The following is a 19,072-nucleotide window of genomic DNA, read 5'->3' on the forward strand; positions in this document are numbered from 1 at the left end:
CAATAATTAAACTAGTTGTAAGTTGCCTAGAAAAGAGAGACTAATTGTTTATTATATTTTTTTCAGACAAGAAAAGAGAATATTTTCTTTCAAACGATAATGGATCACTTAATTCGTTGAGCCGTAAATAAATAATATGCAAAATAAGAGTATGCAAAATTTTATATCCAAATGTTTATTAGTTTTTCCAAAAAGCTATTTAACAACTAAAAAGTAGTCTTCGTTGGCTCGACAGCCTGTTGACCCTCGAGTAGTGTAACATGATCCAATGTCAGATATCCACGAGGCAATGTATCTAGGTATTAATTTAAAAGTGAAACTTCTTTCATTTTTGACTTTTTTAAAATTAAACTTTTACAAACGTGTTTGTGAGATGTTTCCGATTAAAACGAGTATAGAAATATGCGCCAAAATACATCGTGTTTGGTGTCATTTTAATCCGAAAAATGTAAGAAACATGCTGGTAAAAGTTTCATTGGTCACAAATAAAAAATAAGAAAGTTTGATTTTTAAGTTCGAGGTCTCAGCTTATCGCAGCCTTTTAATATTTATTGATCGCTTCGATTCTCAGTTCCTCTTTCTCTTTCATTCACATTGCCCTTCCCTACATTCGACACGTGTAAAATCTTAGTTTCGAAAAATAGAATCGTTTCTACATCTCCAGTATTGCAACATTTGCGCTCCGATTTTTGTACAATTATCAAATATTTCTTGTATTATAAAAAATTTATATATACAACAATAATAGCTGAGAAGGAATTGTATTTGGGGACGAAATGCTGCCATTTTTTCAATTAAAATATTCTTATGGTAGGGACATTTTAGCATTCTGATAATATCTTAGGATTTATAATAAAACAATTACATAGTTTTTTTTATTAAACATCTACTACCAACTACGCAGGTAGCGGCAAGCAATATTATTCACAATGCAATAATAAAACTTTAGCCCTTTTTATGACACTTTCATCAATATGTGATATTTTTCTATTTAAAATGTCACGAAACACGACACTGTAAGCGAATTTCAAGGGAATATAATCTGTTATTTATATAAACGCATTCTGATTTATTTATTTCTGACGCCCCATTTATTCAGGTTGGTTTGGGATAGAAAAGTAGATATTTTTTTTAAGCCTTACGACTTTTCGTAGGACCGTACAATTAAATAGGTTCTTGTAGCGTGGAACTCAATAGGTTCTTGTAGCGTGGAACTCAATAGGTTCTTATCTATGCTAGCGTGTACCAGCTTCAGAACTTGGCCGCATGGTGCAGCATCTGTACTGTAAAACAACTAGAACTGCGGGCGTGAACATTCTCATTTCCTCTCTGCTATTTCGTATTTACTTCTGTTATACGTGCGTACATATGTATATGTGTGGAATCGCTGCCATCTTTGTCATTTCTTGGCGTGGTGCATTGGCGTGTATGGCCGGCTAGATTACCGATTTTTAAGTATATAATCGTATTTATGTGTTTTGTGTCTATAGATGTGGAAATTCGATAATAAGTTTATCATGAGTATGGACAGTATCGAAAAATTGTACAAAAATTTTGGCATTTTGGCTGATGCCAAAGATAAATTGGCTGAGGTAATTGACGAGCTTGGTTATATTTAATAACCACGTTTACTTAATTCTAACATTTACAATTTTATGTATTTGCAAGCATAAATAAAACTTTCTATTCCATTTAAAACATGCAAATATGTATATTAATTTCGTAAGCTTCAAGTTAATTTAACGATGTTTTTATAATAGAAATGAGTCAATATTGTACATAAATAATTAAGCGAAGAAAGCGGCAAATATTATGAGTCTAAACGTTTTATTTGTATGTTTCAGCATGAGAAAGAGTATTTAGAAATTCTGACAGCAGTGAAAGGATCACCGAAAGAAAAACGATTAGCATCGCAATTCATTGCAAGGTTTTTTAAATATTTTCCAAAATTAGCTGATCAGGCTATAGATGCTCATTTAGATCTATGTGAAGATGAAGATATGGCTGTATGTAGTATTTATGTCACTTGACCACATATGCGAATACATACACATTTGTATTAAAGTCTCTATACAATGGAAATTTGATGATTTGATATATTGATATTTTCAGATAAGAAAACAAGCAATTAAAGATTTACCTGCATTATGTAAAGATAATAAAGAACATACAGCTAGAATTGCAGATATTTTAGCTCAATTACTTCAAGCTCAAGATCCATCTGAATTAGCTGTTGTTCATAACAGCGTTATGTCCCTTATGAAAACTGACCCAAGAGGTATGGAGTATATCATTGTTTGTTATAGATACATCACAATGTAATGATATTGTAATGAGGTATTAATTATATTTAATATATTCTGTTCTTAAGGAACAATAAGTGGATTTTTTAGTCAAATTATCAATGGGGATGATGGAACGCGGGAACGTTGCATTAAGTTTCTAGCGACAAAATTAAAAGCAATAGGTCATGACATTATTACTAAAGAACCAGAAGATCTTTTAATTTCAGAATGCAAGAAAGTGTTACAGGTATAATCTTTTTACCATAATAATAGAATTTTTTCTTTAATTACTGTTTATATAACACTTCCTTTTCCATAGGATGTTACTGCTGATGAATTTCATAGCATTATGGAAGTACTTGCGTGGACTAGATTAGGTTCAACAATTAGTGGACAACAAGAATTAGTAGATATTACAGTTGAACAAGCTGAATTGTCTGAATCATTCAAGCATACTAATGTTGAACAATGGAACAGACTTGTACAATGTATTAAACATGCACTTCCATTCTTTAGTGTAAGCATACTTTAACTATATTTATATATCATTTTATGATTATTAATGAAAATTTATGTAATGTAATTTATTCCTTAGTCTCAAATAGATTCATCACGATTCGTTTCTTACATTTGTGTACAAGTTTTACCACATCTTTCTTTAATTACTTCACCCAATGGAAGAGATGTACAATTGGAATTATTAAAGCTTCTTGCTGAATTAGCTGTATTTTGTGGAACAATCGATAAACCAGAAGAAAAAGTACAGCAGCTTTATAATACTCTTATTGTAAGTAATAACATTATTTAGGAGCAAAAATTTATTTTATATCGAAAATATTAATACTGTTTCAATATTTATAGACATATATGCCACTACCGCCAGTCTCAGAAATAACTGAAGTACCAAAATTACAATTCAGTCATGTTGAGTGCCTTATGTATACTTTTCATAAACTGTGTAAACAAACTCCGGAATTTTTAATGAAAGATCCAGAACAGCTTAAGGAATTTAGATTAAGATTACAGTATTTTGCACGTGGCATTCAAGGCTATATAAAAAAATTACGGGAGGCAATTAGCGGCAAATCGGAAGAGGAGTTGAAGTCAGAAGAAAATCAGTTAAAAGTTGTTGCTTTAAAAACGACAAATAATATCAATAGTTTAATCAAAGATCTGTTTCATTCACCACCTAGTTTTAAAAGTATTATACATCTTTCATGGAAAACAACAGCTAATGATAAGAAGGTACGTATTAAAATAGTTACAATTTTTTTAGAAATGTGGTATTTTGAATACTGTAATACATTTTTTGTATCTTATTCTAGAATGAAAAGCATTCGTCTGCTCAAAAAAGACATACACCCATTACGTTTGGAAATGACAGTAATTCAAATAAACGAAGTAAAGAAGATAAAAGTAAAAGAGAATTGTATACTCCTCCTAGTGGAAAATATAGCTCAAACATATCATCAAATTATGGTAATTGAAGAAGCATTTTTATTTCATAAAATAATATGTAGAAATAAAATAAAAATCTATCTTTATATCTTTTGTTACAGGTCGAGGTAGATTTAGAGGAAATAGATCAGGTGGTCGAGGTGGTTATAGACCAAGAGGTCGTGGAACATGGAGAAAAAATTTTTATTAATTAATGACTGAAATTGTTGAAAAATGATATAGTAAAAGCTCCAATAATATAAAAGACTAAACCAGTTCTGTAAAATGTACATATTAAGATGAAGGACTTAAAAGTGATTATTTACTGAAAGTGAGTTTAAGAGAAGTGACAAAGGGAGAAATACAATTTTTTATCCTATAAATCTTAGTGTAAAGAAAGTGTTTTTTGTGAAAGCTTTAAGTACATATACAAGTTTCAAATACAAAATTGTAAGAATTGATTGTTTACTAAACATAGTGATAATGTCAGTAATGAAATATTGACATTTAAAGAAGAGAACATTGCTGTGTAATACTGTACTAATGGTGTTATCAGAACCTTTTTTTATATTCATTGTTAAATAACTGGAAAATACAATTTGAAGAAACCTGAGTTTACAAAAGTGAACAGCTATGGAGAAAGAAGTGGAGAAACTTGATATCATGAACTTGAAGAAGTGTTTATTACAAAAATTCTAAACCAGGTACCTTAACAGGCAATACAATATACACGAAATACCGAAGAAAAAATGGTGTGGCAACACAACATATGAGTCATTTGAAGTATTTGAAGAAACATCAGATGTCACAAACAAAAAATTACATCTATTTGATACAAAATATTTACAAATTCATACTGTATAATGATTGGCTTGTGCTAGGACACTTGTGTTACACGTATTTGCAAAAGAGAGACAATATTTCTCTGCCATAACAATTTTGGCATCAAAAAAATAGTAATTAAAATAGTATCAAAATGTATTCCCCTATCTCCTAGTTCTTCCTAGTCCTTTCTCTCTTGATCATATCTCATTTCTTTTGTCAACAGGAAGTGCAGACGAGAGTAAGCAGAGGGATAATGACAGAGTATCTAATTCTGAGAGAATAATGAAATCAAAGAAACTTAAAAACAGCTGTTGTTTTCTTAGATTCGAAATTAGTTATATTTATTGATTTATATGCTACATTTACTAATCCTATGTTTGTATTATTATTAAGTGTTTACATATTTTTTTAACTGAATGGATGAATCTTCTATTAAAATGTCTAATTTGAGTACAAAAAGACATATTAAAATGATATAAAGATCAGCATAAAATTATAAAATCGTTTACTAAATAATATAAATAAACAAACAATATGAACAAGTGATTTTTCAAGTCAAAAAGTTTCTTTGATTACATGAATGAAGGTGTAATTTATTGTATACATTTTATCTTGCAGATGCTGTGTGGTGATTGCTGACTGAGGATGGGAAAGCAGAACAAAAATAATCATGTTTTGATTACAGGTTGTCCAGTAAGTCCAAGGTGGAGGCTCATAAGAAATGATTATAATGTACTTTTTTCAGGAACCAAGGTACGGTTGTATATTGTCTTTTATCTATATATTGATGGTAGCTGTTTTGTAAGGTGAGTTTTAAAACATATTGTATCCTTTTCCTATCCACCATTGAATAAAACTTGTGTAATACTAATAATAATAATTCATGAATATATTATCATTTAATTTAATAAACAATACTATTGCATAATATATGTTGTATTTTTTATGCCCAATATCGAATGTCACTATATATGGCTAATTAAAAAGATTGTAAAAAATTTACAGTTAGTGAATATTCATACATGTTTGAATTAATATTTAATACAAATGTTTTGTGACTTGTTAATTATGTAATTATATCAAATTTGCTCATGTATTAGTATATTGTAATATTCTAAAACTATTATTTCTGTTTATTATAATTTTAAATATGTAAATTTCACTTCAATACATTTATTACATTATTAAAGAAATAAAAGATATTTAAACTGCAATGTGTTTTTTTAGTATATGCAATGTATATATAATATTGTTTCTTGTCGTTTAACAAATAAACTGTATTTGTAGAATAGTTATTATTACAATGTATCTTACAAATATAATTACAATACTTTTTACAGCATCTTATAAGAAAAGAAATTCGTTTAATACAATCCATTTGTTGAAATCATATCATCTATTGTTTTGCACATAATGCGATCACTCGGACTACATGGATCTGGAGTTTGTTGTTCAGAACCTAAATTATCAACAGATTCCATAGCATCTGTATTTATTGCTAATTTAGAATCCAATTCTGAAGTATCTGGTAACATTTGCAATGCATGTTGTAAAATTTCTTGAACCTGAAAAAATATGGGAATTTTAACTAAATATTGTATTGTCAAATGTACAAAAGATTAAAATTTGAGAACCATACTTTTTCTAAATGTTTCTGAAACCTAAGTGCTGTTTCTATACGTTGTCTGCGTTGCAATTCCATCATTACTCTTAGCGTTTCTCTTGCTTGATGCGGTCTGAATTCATTTAACAAGTGATGAATGTGAATAAATAATAAACTGAGATCTTCCACCTAAAAACAATAAAAGAAACAGTGAGTATTTGCATTATATGCCAGGTCATTACATTAAGTATTTACCTTTTCAGCACGTCTTGGACTGTCAGGACATTGTACGAGCAGATCTATCAAATCCAAGAAGTTAACAAGCAATGAGTGATTCAATTTTTTCAACTCTCGTCGCCGATCGAAATGCTGAGGATATAACCTTTTAATTCCTTGAGCTTCGAGTGGCCTAATGATTGTATCGTCTGCGTTAAATACATTTCCAAACATTGAATAAGAATCGTGTATCGGCGGTGGTGGTCGTGGTGCTCTGCCTCGACGAACATTTTCGTCTGTGTACAAATTAATATATTGCACTGGAGGTAGGGGTAGCGAACTAACTTGTATCGCTTCTGGTGCTGCCATTTTTCACGTTTGATATTGGTATTCTTAATGAAAAAAATAAAAAGCAATTGCACTTAAGATGAAAGTCTTTCAAAAAATGCACAATAGGTTAGGTTTAACTAAAAGAAACACTGTTGTCAAACTGATCGGAACGTCCAAGTTAGTGCGCAGGTCCGTAATTTCGCGCGTAATTATCACTTTTTTTTCACACAATTCATATTCTGCTTATTTAATATTCATAATAATAAAAAATAATAGTTTATAGTAATATTGCAAAATCAATGTTTATATATTACAAAGTTGAATGACAGATTCTAGCTTCACACTTGATATAGTGATACTATACGTTAGGTTACATTAATATCATTTCACAATATTTTCAACGAATTTCTTGATCGATCCTTCTTTTTTTGTAAACATACGATCAATTAGAATATTTCTATGCACGCTACACGGACTTTTCACTACGAATTAACAAGAGCTAAATATCGTGCAACTAAAACAAAACAACATGTAACGTAGCCTTCGATCCGCCATCTTGTTTTTTTAAAATGAGTCAACAGGTATTCTCTGTTGGCCAGTTAATACGTTAATGCTAGCAGGACGTCGAACCCAGATTGGGGATTTTCGTTGTTTAACTAGCAAAACGAAAGAGCCGATCTGTAGATATTGTTTGTTTTCCATTTGGTAAATCATTCTCGCGGCAGCGCGATATTTCGGATAAATGCTTTACTAACGTAGTGAGGTATTTCCTGCTATCTCGTGAATTTCCAACGTCTTCGTTTGACAGATTGTCGGTGTGTGTATGCGTTCGTTCCACGTGAATTCTTTGTTTAGGCACCGGTCATGTTTCTGACAAGCATTGAAATTGCGAGGTGGTAGCAGTACCCTAGTGCATGGTAAGTTGATTTTCTCATATGAATTTCGTGCGTATCAATACTATTTCGATTGAACTTTCACATAGAAATATCCATATAGCCGAGTGTCAGGATAACCACAAACTATCGCGTTGTCGTTGATCTCACTGTTCTGTTATTTTTGGCAATTTCGAAAGGAATGCCTCTGTGATTGCCCTCGTGTAATTAAATGCTTGTAAGGTGGTATAATTTTTTCGAAAAATCCTAAACCACGGTCAAAACAAAGAATAGAATTTGATTCAGAATTCGTGCATGGTTTGTATACAGGGTGGCCCATAAAACTAGCATCAGTTCGATATTTAAAAATTGTGATGGATTTTGATCAACCAGGCTTCAAATTTTATACATTCTAAAGTTCTTTACATATATGTTAGAGTTCATTCTCATTGATTTTCTACAGAAAGTGATGCGAGTGTTGACTTAAAAATTTTTAATAAAAAGTTAGCATGACGAATAATTTACTTAAAAAATACACGCTTTTTGTTTAAATTACTCGCTTTAAATTATTGTTTCAAAAGCATTTGCAGTTTATTGTAAAACGAAGTAAGAGCGAAAGCCAAGATGGCCGAAACTGATTGTATTTATAAACAATTTTATAAATAGATATATTTTATTGCTTGCATATTTATATATACATATATGCGCATATACAGGTAATGTTGTTATGTACAATATTAGGTTATATTTTTTCATCTAATCTATTTTATTTCTTTTTGTTTCTTTTTGTCAATATTGTCAATACAATTCTTTTACTTCTCATTATATTTGTTTCTTTATAATTTTATCTATTAGAATATTTTTATTTTGTAAATTTGTTATTAATTAATACGTAGATGTTTTTGTAAATAATTCTTCGAATAATTTTATTTAACATCCTTGTATAGTAACATAATTTAAAATTCTCTTCCACTTTATATAATAAGAAAATTATAATTTTTCCATGTAAAAAATCCTCCAGAGGTATTTAATAAGTAATTGTGACAGTTAATTGTACCAAAATAAACTTTTAGTAATTCGATTTCCTTCGCTTGACGAAAGAGACAGTTATTCTGTGGTTTTGTCCAACGTATCGCGGTGTCTCATTCCTTTCCCATTTCCAAGAAGCGCGGAAAGCACGAAACGGAAATTCAAAGGACGTCGCGGTTTAGGCGGCGCCTTAAAATTTCAGAGACACGAGTTACAAAAGAACTTCAGTGGAAGTAGGCGGTCACCGAGGTTCGCTCGAGTGCTTCGTGTCAAGCGTTCGGTTCATGTTGGTACTTTGTCGAATCGTAACCAGTTCTATGCACTATGTGATAAATATGTATATTCTCATGTATACAAAATTGTATTCTTTCTCTATCGATTTTACTTCCTTTTATAAATTTCAATTAATTGTCAACAGTGATATAGAAGGTTTCGTCTTAACTAAAGTTGAGAATAAGCAATGTTGTAATATATATAATATATGTTTTTTTTTCTAATTAGCTTGATAAGATAATTTTTATGAAGATAAATATTAAGATACATTCAACCTCATTTTGAGTCTCTTTAAAATATCTATCTAAAATTAAAGACAGACTATTAAGTTACTAGGAAAATTCTAGATAAATCTTAGTCTTTTGCAGAAGTTCGGGACAAAAAGTTTGACGCAGACGTAAAACACGTGAATCGTACTTGTGCGCGTGCGCGCGTGCGCGCTGGCGATCGACGAATGCGTGTTAGTTGACACGCGTTCTCGCTTCGAATTGTCGATGGCGCGCGTTAGCCACTGTTTACGCTATTTATTTAGACTGCCTCGTAGTTTTACGCCAAACAGATTTCGCGTTTTCTCTGTGAACTTCCAGTGGAAATCAATCGTGATTGTCGGTATAAACGCGACACAGATGTACCTTCGTATATTTTCATTTGTAAATGGATACGTTTTGAAAAAGTGAATCGATGATATACAGACAAAGGCCTTTTTATTGTTTCATCTCGTGGATTAAATGGTACGAATGAATTTAACGGCATTGTTTTATTATTGTTGTATTTTAAGCAAGGAACATGGAACAAATATTTCAAAGAAGAATAAGAATAAATTTATTCGTTTACTTTATACATCGAAATGGGTTGCTCTGTATAACTTTTCGCGGGATTAAAATGATTCAACCTGTGGGAAGTTGTTTGGTTCTTCAGTTCTTTTACAGCACCGAAAATGGTCTAGGCTTGTCTCGTGAGAACGCGGCCGAAGGTTTCAGCCTGTCTCTCTGGCTCTCTATTTTGAATGGAAATTCTTCGTGGTCGAGTCACCCTGGCTTTAATGGAGGTTCAGGATCCCTAAAACCTTTATATTTGGCTCACCAGGGTTTGAACATTCTTTCTCAGTTTTACGTTATTTTTGTGTTTTAAACATATCACTGACTCATCTCTGATAAATATAAAACTTATTATCACGTGTGTAATATAATCTTTTCTTCATGCAATTGATATCATAATCCTATTTTTACTCTCTGATATGGTAATCTTATCTTCTTTTTTTTAACTTGTTGTCCAAATACAACCACTTGGTTTTGTATTGCATTGGCAACTAAGTAATTGCGGATTTTGCCATTAGGTGGTATTGACAAAATCCGCAATCAATTAGTTGCCAACCTAGTTAATGTTATTTGTTCGTATTTACCTTGAATTATGTTTAAGCTATGTTCGATGGAATTCTTTGGGAATAAAAAGTATTCAGGCTGCAAACTATTCGGATAATTGAAAGTTCATCGCGCGACTCGCCTAATTGATCTTCGACCAAGTTAACTGCGAGAAACTTGAAGTTTCTACGGAACGTTGCAACGTTGTTTCATAGAAACGAAGAATTAAGTGTTTCTATCAGACTAAAGTAACTCGTAAGTGGCATTAACGATGCAGTTACCCACGACGAGTCTATACCACTTTATTGCACGAAATCACACTTCGTGTAAAATAATATTCAAAAATGTTCGCCACTTGCTTATGAAAATTGCCTAATTGATCATTTCGATTCATTCATTAATCGCTATTTACTTCACCATATATTCCATTCTGTTTTCGTGAAACAATTCAAAGGAATACAATTCACGCAGAAATTTCTTCCACCCGGTAAATATTGGGTTGGCAACTAAGTGATTGCGGGTTTTGTCATTATGTGGTATTGACAAAACCCGCAATCACTTAGTTGCCAAGCCAATATTATGATCTGATATATGTATTTGAAATACTTTATATATTTTTGCATATAACATGTACTCTACAGAATTTTGCATCTTTAAATTTCCACGGTTTATTCATTAATTTTTTTGTCAAATTTCCATCATTCTACTGAACCACGTTGATTCAGAAACCAGTGCTATTAAGGGGGTGTCCTGAATCAGAATGTTCTAAAACAGCGTTTTTCTGTGATTTTTTTTTAGAAGGCAAAGAAAGAAATTAAGTTATTGAATTTTGAGGTATGGTTTTATATATATTTAATGAATACAAAAAAATTTTTTGTAAAGTAAAAAAAAATTGTAACAGATTTCTAAGCCCATTTCATGGGCTGCAGTTTTTAATCGGCGGGAAAGATCCACCAGTAATTCTTGACTGAAACAAAAAACCAAAAAGGATTAAATTATTATACAGGGTGGTTGGTAACTGGTAGTGCAAGCGGAAAGGGGGTGATTCTACGCGAAAAAAGAAGTCGAAAATATAGAATAAAAAATTTTTTTTAATTTTTTTTTTTTTTAACGATCTACAGTGAGATCCATTATAACGAGACGTGCTAAAGTGCACGCGTACCGAGCGAGAATTCAAAGTCGATTTTCTCGAAAACAAAGCCTCAAACGAAAAATTTTTATTCTATATTTTCGACTTATTTTTTGGCGTAGAATCACCCCGTTTCCGCTTATTCCACCAGTTACCAACCACCCTGTATATTTTTCTCCTGAGTGAACTAAACAAAAGCAGGAAAAAAGTTTATTTAGATAATTGTTATAGCACCTTAGTTTATTTTTTTTTAACATTTTTTTAAATCCACCAAAATTTTTAATTTCACATTTTTCTGCCTTTGTTTAGTTCACCCAGAGGAAAAATATATAACAACTTAATCCTTTTTTTGGTTTTTGTTTCAGTCAAGAATTACGAGGCGGGTCTTTGCCACCGATTGATAACTGCAGCCCATGAAAATAGGCTTAGAAATCTGTTACAATATTTTTTTTACTTTAAAAAAAATTTTTTTGTATTCGTTAAATATACAGGGTGGTTAGCAACAAGGGTGGTACAAGCGCAAAGGGGGTGATTCTACGCGAAAAAATAAGTCGAAAATGTAGAATAAAAATTTTTCGTTCGAGGCTTTGTTTTCGAGAAAATCGACTTTGAATTTTCGCTCGGTACGCGTGCACTTTAGCACGTCTCGTTATAACGGATCTCACTGTAGATTTTTCAAAAATTAAAAAAAAAATTTTTTTTAGTTACAAATGACCCTGTATATAAAACCACACCTCCAAATTCAATAACCATTTCTTTCTTTCCCTTCTAAAAAAAATCACAAAAAACCGCTGTTTTAGAACATTGTAATTCAGAACACCCCCTTAAGTAATTCTCCATTTACTTGGTTCATTGTATCATTTGAAACAGAAACATCGATAACAATTTAATACTGTTTTCTGTGTGCAGGGTGGCCCTCCATTGGGAATGGCGGGGAAAGATGGGAAGGCGGAGCCAAAAAGCGGGGACGTGGTGCGGCAGGGGTTCATGGTGAAGCGTTCGCAGAACAAGAAACGCTTCACACCAGTCAACTACAAGCAACGTTGGTTCGTCTTGACGAGGCGCTACCTCGTCTACTACGACGGCGATGGAGAGGTACGTAACCGAGCTTTTTTTGCAATTTCAACATCGTCACACTCCGTCCACTTGTTTTTTGCTCTGTATCCCCCCCCCCCCATAGCTGCCCCATTAACGGCCTTTCTCTGTTGCCCCGAAAAAAACGTCTGCTCCATTAGCGATCGAAGAAGAGGGTTTTCTCTTTGTAAATAAGCCGGTAACCAGATCGACAAATGAAATAGACAAGCAAAAAGTTTCACCGTGTAAATAGACTGCAAATATAGCTTGATAAATCGAGCAGACAGAAATTAAGCGATGAAAAACGTTCAAACGATATTTCGATGCAACCCCTCTTTTGGCGTTTCACTTAAAACTTGCCAGACACCCTTGTAACTTTAATTTACGACTTCGGGGGCTGATTAATACTTGGGACGACGGCAGCCATTGTTATTCCCTTTCCTCCCCTTCGTTCTAAACAGACACGAATTCTCATGGAACGGACAAACCAAGACTTTCATTGAACAAAGTAGGTTCCAAGGTTTTCGAGACTGGTTCGCCAGGTTCCACTAATTTGCCTTTCAATTCGTTATAAATACCTAACCGTGTTTGTAGCCTCGCCTTTTGGCCTGGTTTTCGTCGTGGTACCGATCATCGAGGATTGTGTTCGTCGAAACCAGGTCGACGTGTCTTTCCTCGGAATGAAAGGAGAGGAAAAAAGGGGAATCGGAGAAAGAAAATAAAACTCGTACGGACCGTATCGATGTAATTGCGAAATCGAAGAAACGTACTCGACGATGCGATTTCTCATTCGATAATTGCTTCGAAATAGCCCGGATACACGGGGTCTCCAGCGATTTCCAGCGATCTGCAATGAATTTCCGTGGAATTCGTCGGCGGCGATTCAGAGAAATGAGACGAGACGAGAGTGCAGCGTGTGTTCACCTGTTTAACTCGTTGAAAACACGGAAACGATGGTTTCGAAGCTTTAGGGTGACAGAGAACGGCCTTGAGGGGCGGCGAATTGAGCGAGACGGCGGGCAAAAGCCTTTAGACCGGAAAAAACTAAATGTGACTTAGATTGGATGGCGTTCGTTTTAGGGAAAAAAGGACGAACCATCTTGGTGTTTTGATTTAGCTCGAGAGAAAGTGCTTCTCGACTTTTCTTCGATACGTCTTCTTTCTATTATTTGGCGGAGGTTTTTTTACGTGGCAATTTCTTTGCCCTTCGTTTTTACGTGCCGCTAGTTTCCTTCAATATCGCTCTTTAACACTTGCAATGGACTCAGCTCTGGCGTTTTAATCCTCGTGAAAAAATGTTTTCAATTTGAGCAGGGACGAGGGCGTCTTTAACTTCTCGATGTTACGCTAAAAGTAGCAGGTTTCACGAAAACGAGGTCTAATTGGATGAAAAGGAGAATTGGAAAACGGATAAAAGAGTTAGAAAGTGGTATTAAAAAGTGGATTAAACAGTTCTCTGATCTGAGCCTGAGCGTCTGATCATGTAACGGCACGAGCCGAGATCGATTTGGTTCTGTTCCTTTCGTTTCGCCCCGTTCGCGATTCCTACTGACAGCATTTTGCTGCAGCGTAAAATTCACGCGACGTGCAACGCACTAAGAGGCCGTCGGAATCGATAATTAACGATCCTGGAACATCATCAGTTGCGCGAGACTACAATTCACGGGAGAATTGATAGTGGGTGAAAATCAGTTGCGCTGAATCTCCCACTTGAACATTATTACGTTTTCAATCGAGCGATTACCATAATTGTGCCTGATGCGTCCAAAATAGGCAGGAATCTTTCGTACATAAACTTCTTCAACTATTTTCTCCTCAAATTTTCTGTATCTTACAATTTTTAATTCTCCTTATTTTATTGTATAATAATATCTAGCCTTTACTCTTTTTTCAAAAGAAAGAAATAGATAAAAACATACATTTCTGCGTCGTGTAGAAAATTTTCGTTATTATAAAAATATAATGTAGTTTGACGAATAGTGTAGTTTGCGTTCTGTAAGGAAGTTTGTAGAGTTTCCTCGTCTTGTCGCTTGTTGTTATATATTGGCTTGGCAACTAAGTGATTGCGGCTTTTGTCATTAGGTGGTAATGACAAAAGCCGCAATCACTTAGTTGCCAAGCCAATAGAAGAGACAAAGAATGAAAAGAACGATACTCGCGTCGAGTCCGATATCTCGGAAGAATTTTGAAAAGGGACGCGTATGAGAATGCAAATGACGGGAATAATAACGCTGAGTTTGCTAGCGGTACGCCTCGAATCAGGGCCAATTGCTTTATACACATTACCTTGCGCTTGACAAGCGCCACTAGCGTTCCGGACGCTAAACTCACCATATTATCTCTGCCCGGCCGATAAAAAGCCACCTATTATTCCTTGTTTTCTCTGGTTACTTTAGATGCTTTGTTCATGATCAGGAGAAACGGTAGCAGGAAGCTTTCACGAGGAGCAGAAAGCATATGTACGTATACGTATACGCATAAAGATGTGGAGGGATTTTTAGTGTCAAGGTGCGATTAATTGTGCGAAAGTGCTTCTAAAAATGTATTAAAGCAGCGAGTTTTCTTATTCGCTTGTGTTTTATTCGTTCTACCTAAGATATTTTGCTCTTGAGTATCTTTTTTTTTAAACGTCGATAACATAAATAAATCACTTGTGGCGTGGAAAAGAGTAGCTTGGTATTAGTTTTTTATTGGTTCACATTTTTATTTTTTTAGTTTTTAATGGTCGATCGTCTAACGAGCTACAAAGAAAGTTCTCAGCGTGAAACGAGAAAGCACACGATATATCATCATTATACTTTGTTAAAAGAAATCTCATTAGCTGGTATATATAGGCTGTGACCAATAAAAATACATACGTTCGATTAAAACCTCTCTTCAGTCTTAGAACGTAGAATTGTAATTGAAGAGATTGCGCAAAATAAGAAGATAGTTTTACTTTCCATTAATTTGGACAAGTTAACAAAAACTAATTTAAATTCAAATTATTTCTTTTAAACGAACTATACATTTATACTCCATTGATATTAGTAGTAATCAATTTTTGCATATTAAACTCGTATATTCCTCTTCCTATAATTCCAAATTTAAATCACAAGTTTAACTTTCCTGTCTTGTTATACATTTCTCAATTAGAATCTTTCACTTTCTCAACCTTTATGAACTATCAATTCTAGAAAACGTGAAGATCGTTCGAGCCTCGAAATGTTCGAATAAATGCGCTTACGTAACCCGGAAAGTAGGTAGAAACGCAAACATCCAGGAAACAGGCACCTCTTCCAATTCTCCGCAATAAATTACAAACCGAAAGATCAGCGCAATCGGCCACTGGACACTCGACCTGAACGAATACCGTGGTGTAGCCATTTACAGATATAACCGGCAAAAGCAGGCTTCTCCCACTATCGCGCGTTGAGAAATGTTAGGTTGGCACGATTGCTAGTTACTACAACCTAAGTTGGTACGACTTCTAACGACGCTCTATTGTCTTAGAAATCGACCACGTGTTAATTGACCAAGTGTATTCTGTGTGTTAAGACGTGTTGTACGAGGCGAAAAAATATATTGGAGAAAATCGAATCTGCGTGTATCGATTAATTAACAATCCCAAACCCATATCAATTAACATCGCGATCATAGTCTAGACAACTCCTCTATAATCCTTATTCGATCTGTCTGGTTTTTCCTAAATGGATTTTTTAGCCGCTCTCCCTTTTTCTCGTATCGGAAGTTTTCTTTATTTACCATCAAAGCTCGAACGCTCGGTGTATTTGGCTAAAAATTTATCTTACGCAGCCAAAGTGCAAGTAGAACAATTGAATGAGAATGTTTTACGTTATTAATTGAAATTCCTTTTTTAGTATACAAAGAATATAAAATAAAGCAGAGTTTTTTTCATTCCCTTTATACCTCGTACAATAGCATTTCAGTAGCATTTCAATATTTTAACCATCCATTATTATCTCAGAAATCTTCCGCCATATTATCATTTGAAACACAATTTCAAAAAAGCAGATCTCCTTTCTTCTCATAAATCTTTGCCTTTCTCTCGATACCACTCGCGATATTATTTCTCATGAAACATCATCGCAGTATTTAACCACTGGTTCTTATCTCTTAAAATAAATTCATTATCTCATTATCTTTCATTATATTGTTTTTAACAAACGATTTAACGAAAATTTTCTTTTTTATCGTCGATCTTTACTTTTCTCTAGCAATTCACAAAACCACTTCCGTGAAATCTAGTCGCAATAAGTTAATCATCCGTTCTTATGTCTCAAATCAGATTACCCTTCTTTATTATGAACTTTTATCCTTCTTCCTCAATTTACAAAATCATTTCCCATCAAACATCGAAGCTAATTGCGATATTTAACCATCTATACTCCGTATTTCTTAAACCAAATCAACCCTCCTCTCCTCTCGATACCGCTCACAAAATTATTTCGCGCTAAACGTGAAATTTAATCGCGATATGATGACCATTCAGTTCCGTCGCTTAAATAGAGTCAGCTATTACTACGTTGCTCAGATATAACCACCGGAAACAGCAATCCTCTGTATCCTTCTCCTGTCTCCACCATCTTATCCTGTCACGCAGCTTTCTTTAAAACACTTTGACTGCCACGCCGAAATCACATGCTTCACTGAAGACGCCACGAGAGTATTTTTATTATTCGAAGCATATAGTGGAAAAATAATAATAAATTGATGATGTAAGACTACATTCTTCCTCAATGGACCGTTTATCTTATTGGTCGTCACCGGTGATCACCGTGGCGCCTTGGTAACAGTTGACAGCGACATATTATAACAACGCTTCGTTTATTTCAACAAACCATTCGCATTCGTTATTTCGTCGTAAGCAAACCGTGCAGAATATATTGTTGAAAGGTGTAGAAGATATTAGTAAACGGTATTATGATTATTTTTATGATTTCGATGAAATGGTAGAGGTCCGCAAAAAAATTTTGTTTGTGATAAACCAATGGTAGTGGTAGATTGCAACAGAGGAAAATGTGCTGTAGATTTGTCAGATCAAATTATTACGACCGTTCGCGAAGAGCGTTCCTACGATTCTGATAGTCCACGCCGCGAGCCAATCGTTCCCCCGTTACGATTAGGTTAACAGACGTAGTTCAAATGATTGTAACACTGAATTAACAGGGTTAATATAAACTTCTATTTTTAACAATATTTAAAATGATAACTAACACGTTACAAATGATTTAACGATGATACAACTAGTTTATTATTATAATTCGATTCGACTTTATAATATTTCTCCACGCATTCGTTTGACTAAGCGACCTTGATTTTATTTCTCTGGACCTCTCGATGCATTCGGTTTGAATTCTCGTATGAAACTGACTGCCCTTCGATTTTTTCCTTCGTCTTCTCTTGGAGACGACCCCCACCACGCTCGGGTCTCGCAACCGTTCTCGCCTATGATCACGTACGCCACTTTTTTGCGTAGGTAAAATAACGAACCGAAGGCGAATCGATGTTTGTTAAAACTCGCTGCTGGACGACAACTACGCGCTTATCGCTACATTGTGTATATTTCGCCGGTCATGTAAGACGATCTGTCTGTGACACGGTAGTACCAAGGGAGACGGTTAGAAACACGGCCTATAGTAAACCTCGGGGCGTAACACAAATAATGGCATATTCTACCACATAGAAGAACCCCCAAGTGATATATAAAATTAGCTTCAGAGTTACTATTAAATACATCAATTTCAAACGCGATGATACTCTATAAACAAGCAAGAAAAACAAAAATCAAGGTATCAGATTTTAGAATGGCACTCGCGATGCACCTTACACAGTGCCATTCACCAGAGCCGTGAAATATACTTATTCGACAAAGATTGCGACGCGAAACGCAGAAGAAAAAGGGGCAAGCGTACCTGGCACGAAATTTTGCAGAGAGTGGTATAAAAAAATGTTAAACAGTTAGGATCAAAAATTGCTAAGAATCGGACCAAAAAGGTGACCACCTATCGTCCAGATTGTATCGATGAGCCACATTTATGTTTAAAGTGTTTCAACACAGTGCACCGTTAGATGCAACATTTGTTCTCTTTTTTTTTTTTTATTGATGTTCTAATAAAAATGTTTAATTGTTCAATGGGGCATTTTCTATTTCAAAGTATCTTCTATTTATCGGTTATATTCAAAATGCCCCAACTGTCAATTTTCATTCAACTTTTACAATTGTAAGAAGTTGAAACACTCCGGTCAGCAGTGGTCATAGGAGAAAACCGTGGTGGGTCATATATGACCCATCGCAGTAGTCAAAGTGTTAACAGTAGCAGTTAGCTGCGTAGAGGTACGCAGCCTGTTAGCTGGTAGGCAAGCCAGCCTGTTTCGATGGCAGGGGCTGCTTAGGGGTGGATATAACGTGCTCGTAGACCATGTGTAAAATTGGCAGCGCAGGCGCCCCAGGGCCGCCACCGCCACCTTCTCTTCATCCTTTCTTCCGCCGTGAGTTCCTGATGCTGCTCCGCGGCTCAGTCAGTGGTCGTCATCGGGATCGCTCTTTGCTGCTCCTCAGCATCTACGATATATCTGAATATACATAGAAACATACCAACGTCAGTCAATTGCATTCTTTCATTTTGGTGTTCAGC

The 19,072-nt window shown here is 34.4% G+C and overlaps 3 protein-coding genes and 1 long non-coding RNA gene across 9 annotated transcripts in view; 2 read left to right on the forward strand and 2 right to left on the reverse strand.

Moving 5' to 3' along the window:
- Positions 1 to 144: 144 nt before the first annotated feature.
- Positions 145 to 1,109, reverse strand: LOC117237999. The gene is made up of 2 exons (XR_004494094.1): positions 363 to 1,109; positions 145 to 295 (listed from the first exon to the last, which is right to left on the reverse strand). It is a non-coding gene; the product is annotated as an uncharacterized LOC117237999 (long non-coding RNA).
- A 154-nt stretch (positions 1,110 to 1,263) lies between these two features.
- LOC117237997 (apoptosis inhibitor 5) lies at positions 1,264 to 5,477 on the forward strand. Of its 2 annotated transcripts, XM_033502493.1 has the most exons (10): positions 1,264 to 1,371; positions 1,490 to 1,592; positions 1,845 to 2,006; positions 2,113 to 2,278; positions 2,372 to 2,532; positions 2,605 to 2,802; positions 2,881 to 3,072; positions 3,147 to 3,530; positions 3,611 to 3,764; positions 3,845 to 5,477. In XM_033502493.1, exons 2-10 carry the CDS (start codon positions 1,491 to 1,493, stop codon positions 3,931 to 3,933), a joined length of 1,608 nt encoding a protein of 535 aa, XP_033358384.1. In that variant the 5' UTR covers positions 1,264 to 1,371; position 1,490; the 3' UTR covers positions 3,934 to 5,477. The 2 variants fall into 2 exon arrangements, with proteins under 2 accessions (XP_033358384.1, XP_033358383.1); XM_033502492.1 differs by lacking the exon at positions 1,264 to 1,371 and having other exon boundaries at positions 1,378 to 1,592.
- A 312-nt stretch (positions 5,478 to 5,789) lies between these two features.
- On the reverse strand, positions 5,790 to 7,196 carry LOC117238003 (mediator of RNA polymerase II transcription subunit 7). The gene is made up of 3 exons (XM_033502504.1): positions 6,406 to 7,196; positions 6,187 to 6,339; positions 5,790 to 6,112 (listed from the first exon to the last, which is right to left on the reverse strand). Exons 1-3 carry the CDS (start codon positions 6,733 to 6,735, stop codon positions 5,912 to 5,914), a joined length of 684 nt encoding a protein of 227 aa, XP_033358395.1. The 5' UTR covers positions 6,736 to 7,196; the 3' UTR covers positions 5,790 to 5,911.
- Positions 7,197 to 7,312: 116 nt separating this feature from the next.
- The window catches only part of LOC117238002 (tyrosine-protein kinase Btk29A-like), a 220,140-nt gene continuing 208,380 nt past the window's right edge, over positions 7,313 to 19,072 (forward strand). The window contains exons 1-3 of one of the 5 annotated variants that reach the window (XM_033502499.1): positions 7,313 to 7,459; positions 7,552 to 7,613; positions 12,270 to 12,455. In XM_033502499.1, coding sequence (XP_033358390.1) covers positions 7,611 to 7,613; positions 12,270 to 12,455 — 189 coding nt within the window. In that variant the 5' untranslated portion in view covers positions 7,313 to 7,459; positions 7,552 to 7,610. Of the gene's footprint in view, positions 7,614 to 9,387; positions 9,602 to 9,934; positions 9,958 to 12,269; positions 12,456 to 19,072 lie in introns of those variants that run through there. The other 4 variants (XM_033502498.1, XM_033502501.1, XM_033502500.1 and 1 more) reach the window with 4 other exon arrangements.

The sequence above is a fragment of the Bombus vosnesenskii genome, unplaced genomic scaffold (assembly GCF_011952255.1).
Source record: "Bombus vosnesenskii isolate JDL3184/JDL3185 unplaced genomic scaffold, Bvos_JDL3184-5_v1.1 scf7180000013430, whole genome shotgun sequence".
NCBI lineage: Eukaryota > Metazoa > Arthropoda > Insecta > Hymenoptera > Apidae > Bombus > Bombus vosnesenskii.

Excerpts from the sequence above, each read along its gene's own strand:
- LOC117237997 (XM_033502493.1), top strand. The coding sequence starts at position 1,491 with ATGTGGAAATTCGATAATAAGTTTATCATGAGTATGGACAGTATCGAA. Across the intron at positions 2,533-2,604 it reads AATGCAAGAAAGTGTTACAG|GATGTTACTGCTGATGAATT; the intron begins GTATAATCTTTT and ends CCTTTTCCATAG. Across the intron at positions 3,073-3,146 it reads AGCTTTATAATACTCTTATT|ACATATATGCCACTACCGCC; the intron begins GTAAGTAATAAC and ends CAATATTTATAG.
- LOC117238003 (XM_033502504.1), bottom strand. The coding sequence starts at position 6,735 with ATGGCAGCACCAGAAGCGATACAAGTTAGTTCGCTACCCCTACCTCCA. Across the intron at positions 6,340-6,405 it reads GTCCAAGACGTGCTGAAAAG|GTGGAAGATCTCAGTTTATT; the intron begins GTAAATACTTAA and ends TATTGTTTTTAG. Across the intron at positions 6,113-6,186 it reads TTCAGAAACATTTAGAAAAA|GTTCAAGAAATTTTACAACA; the intron begins GTATGGTTCTCA and ends ATATTTTTTCAG.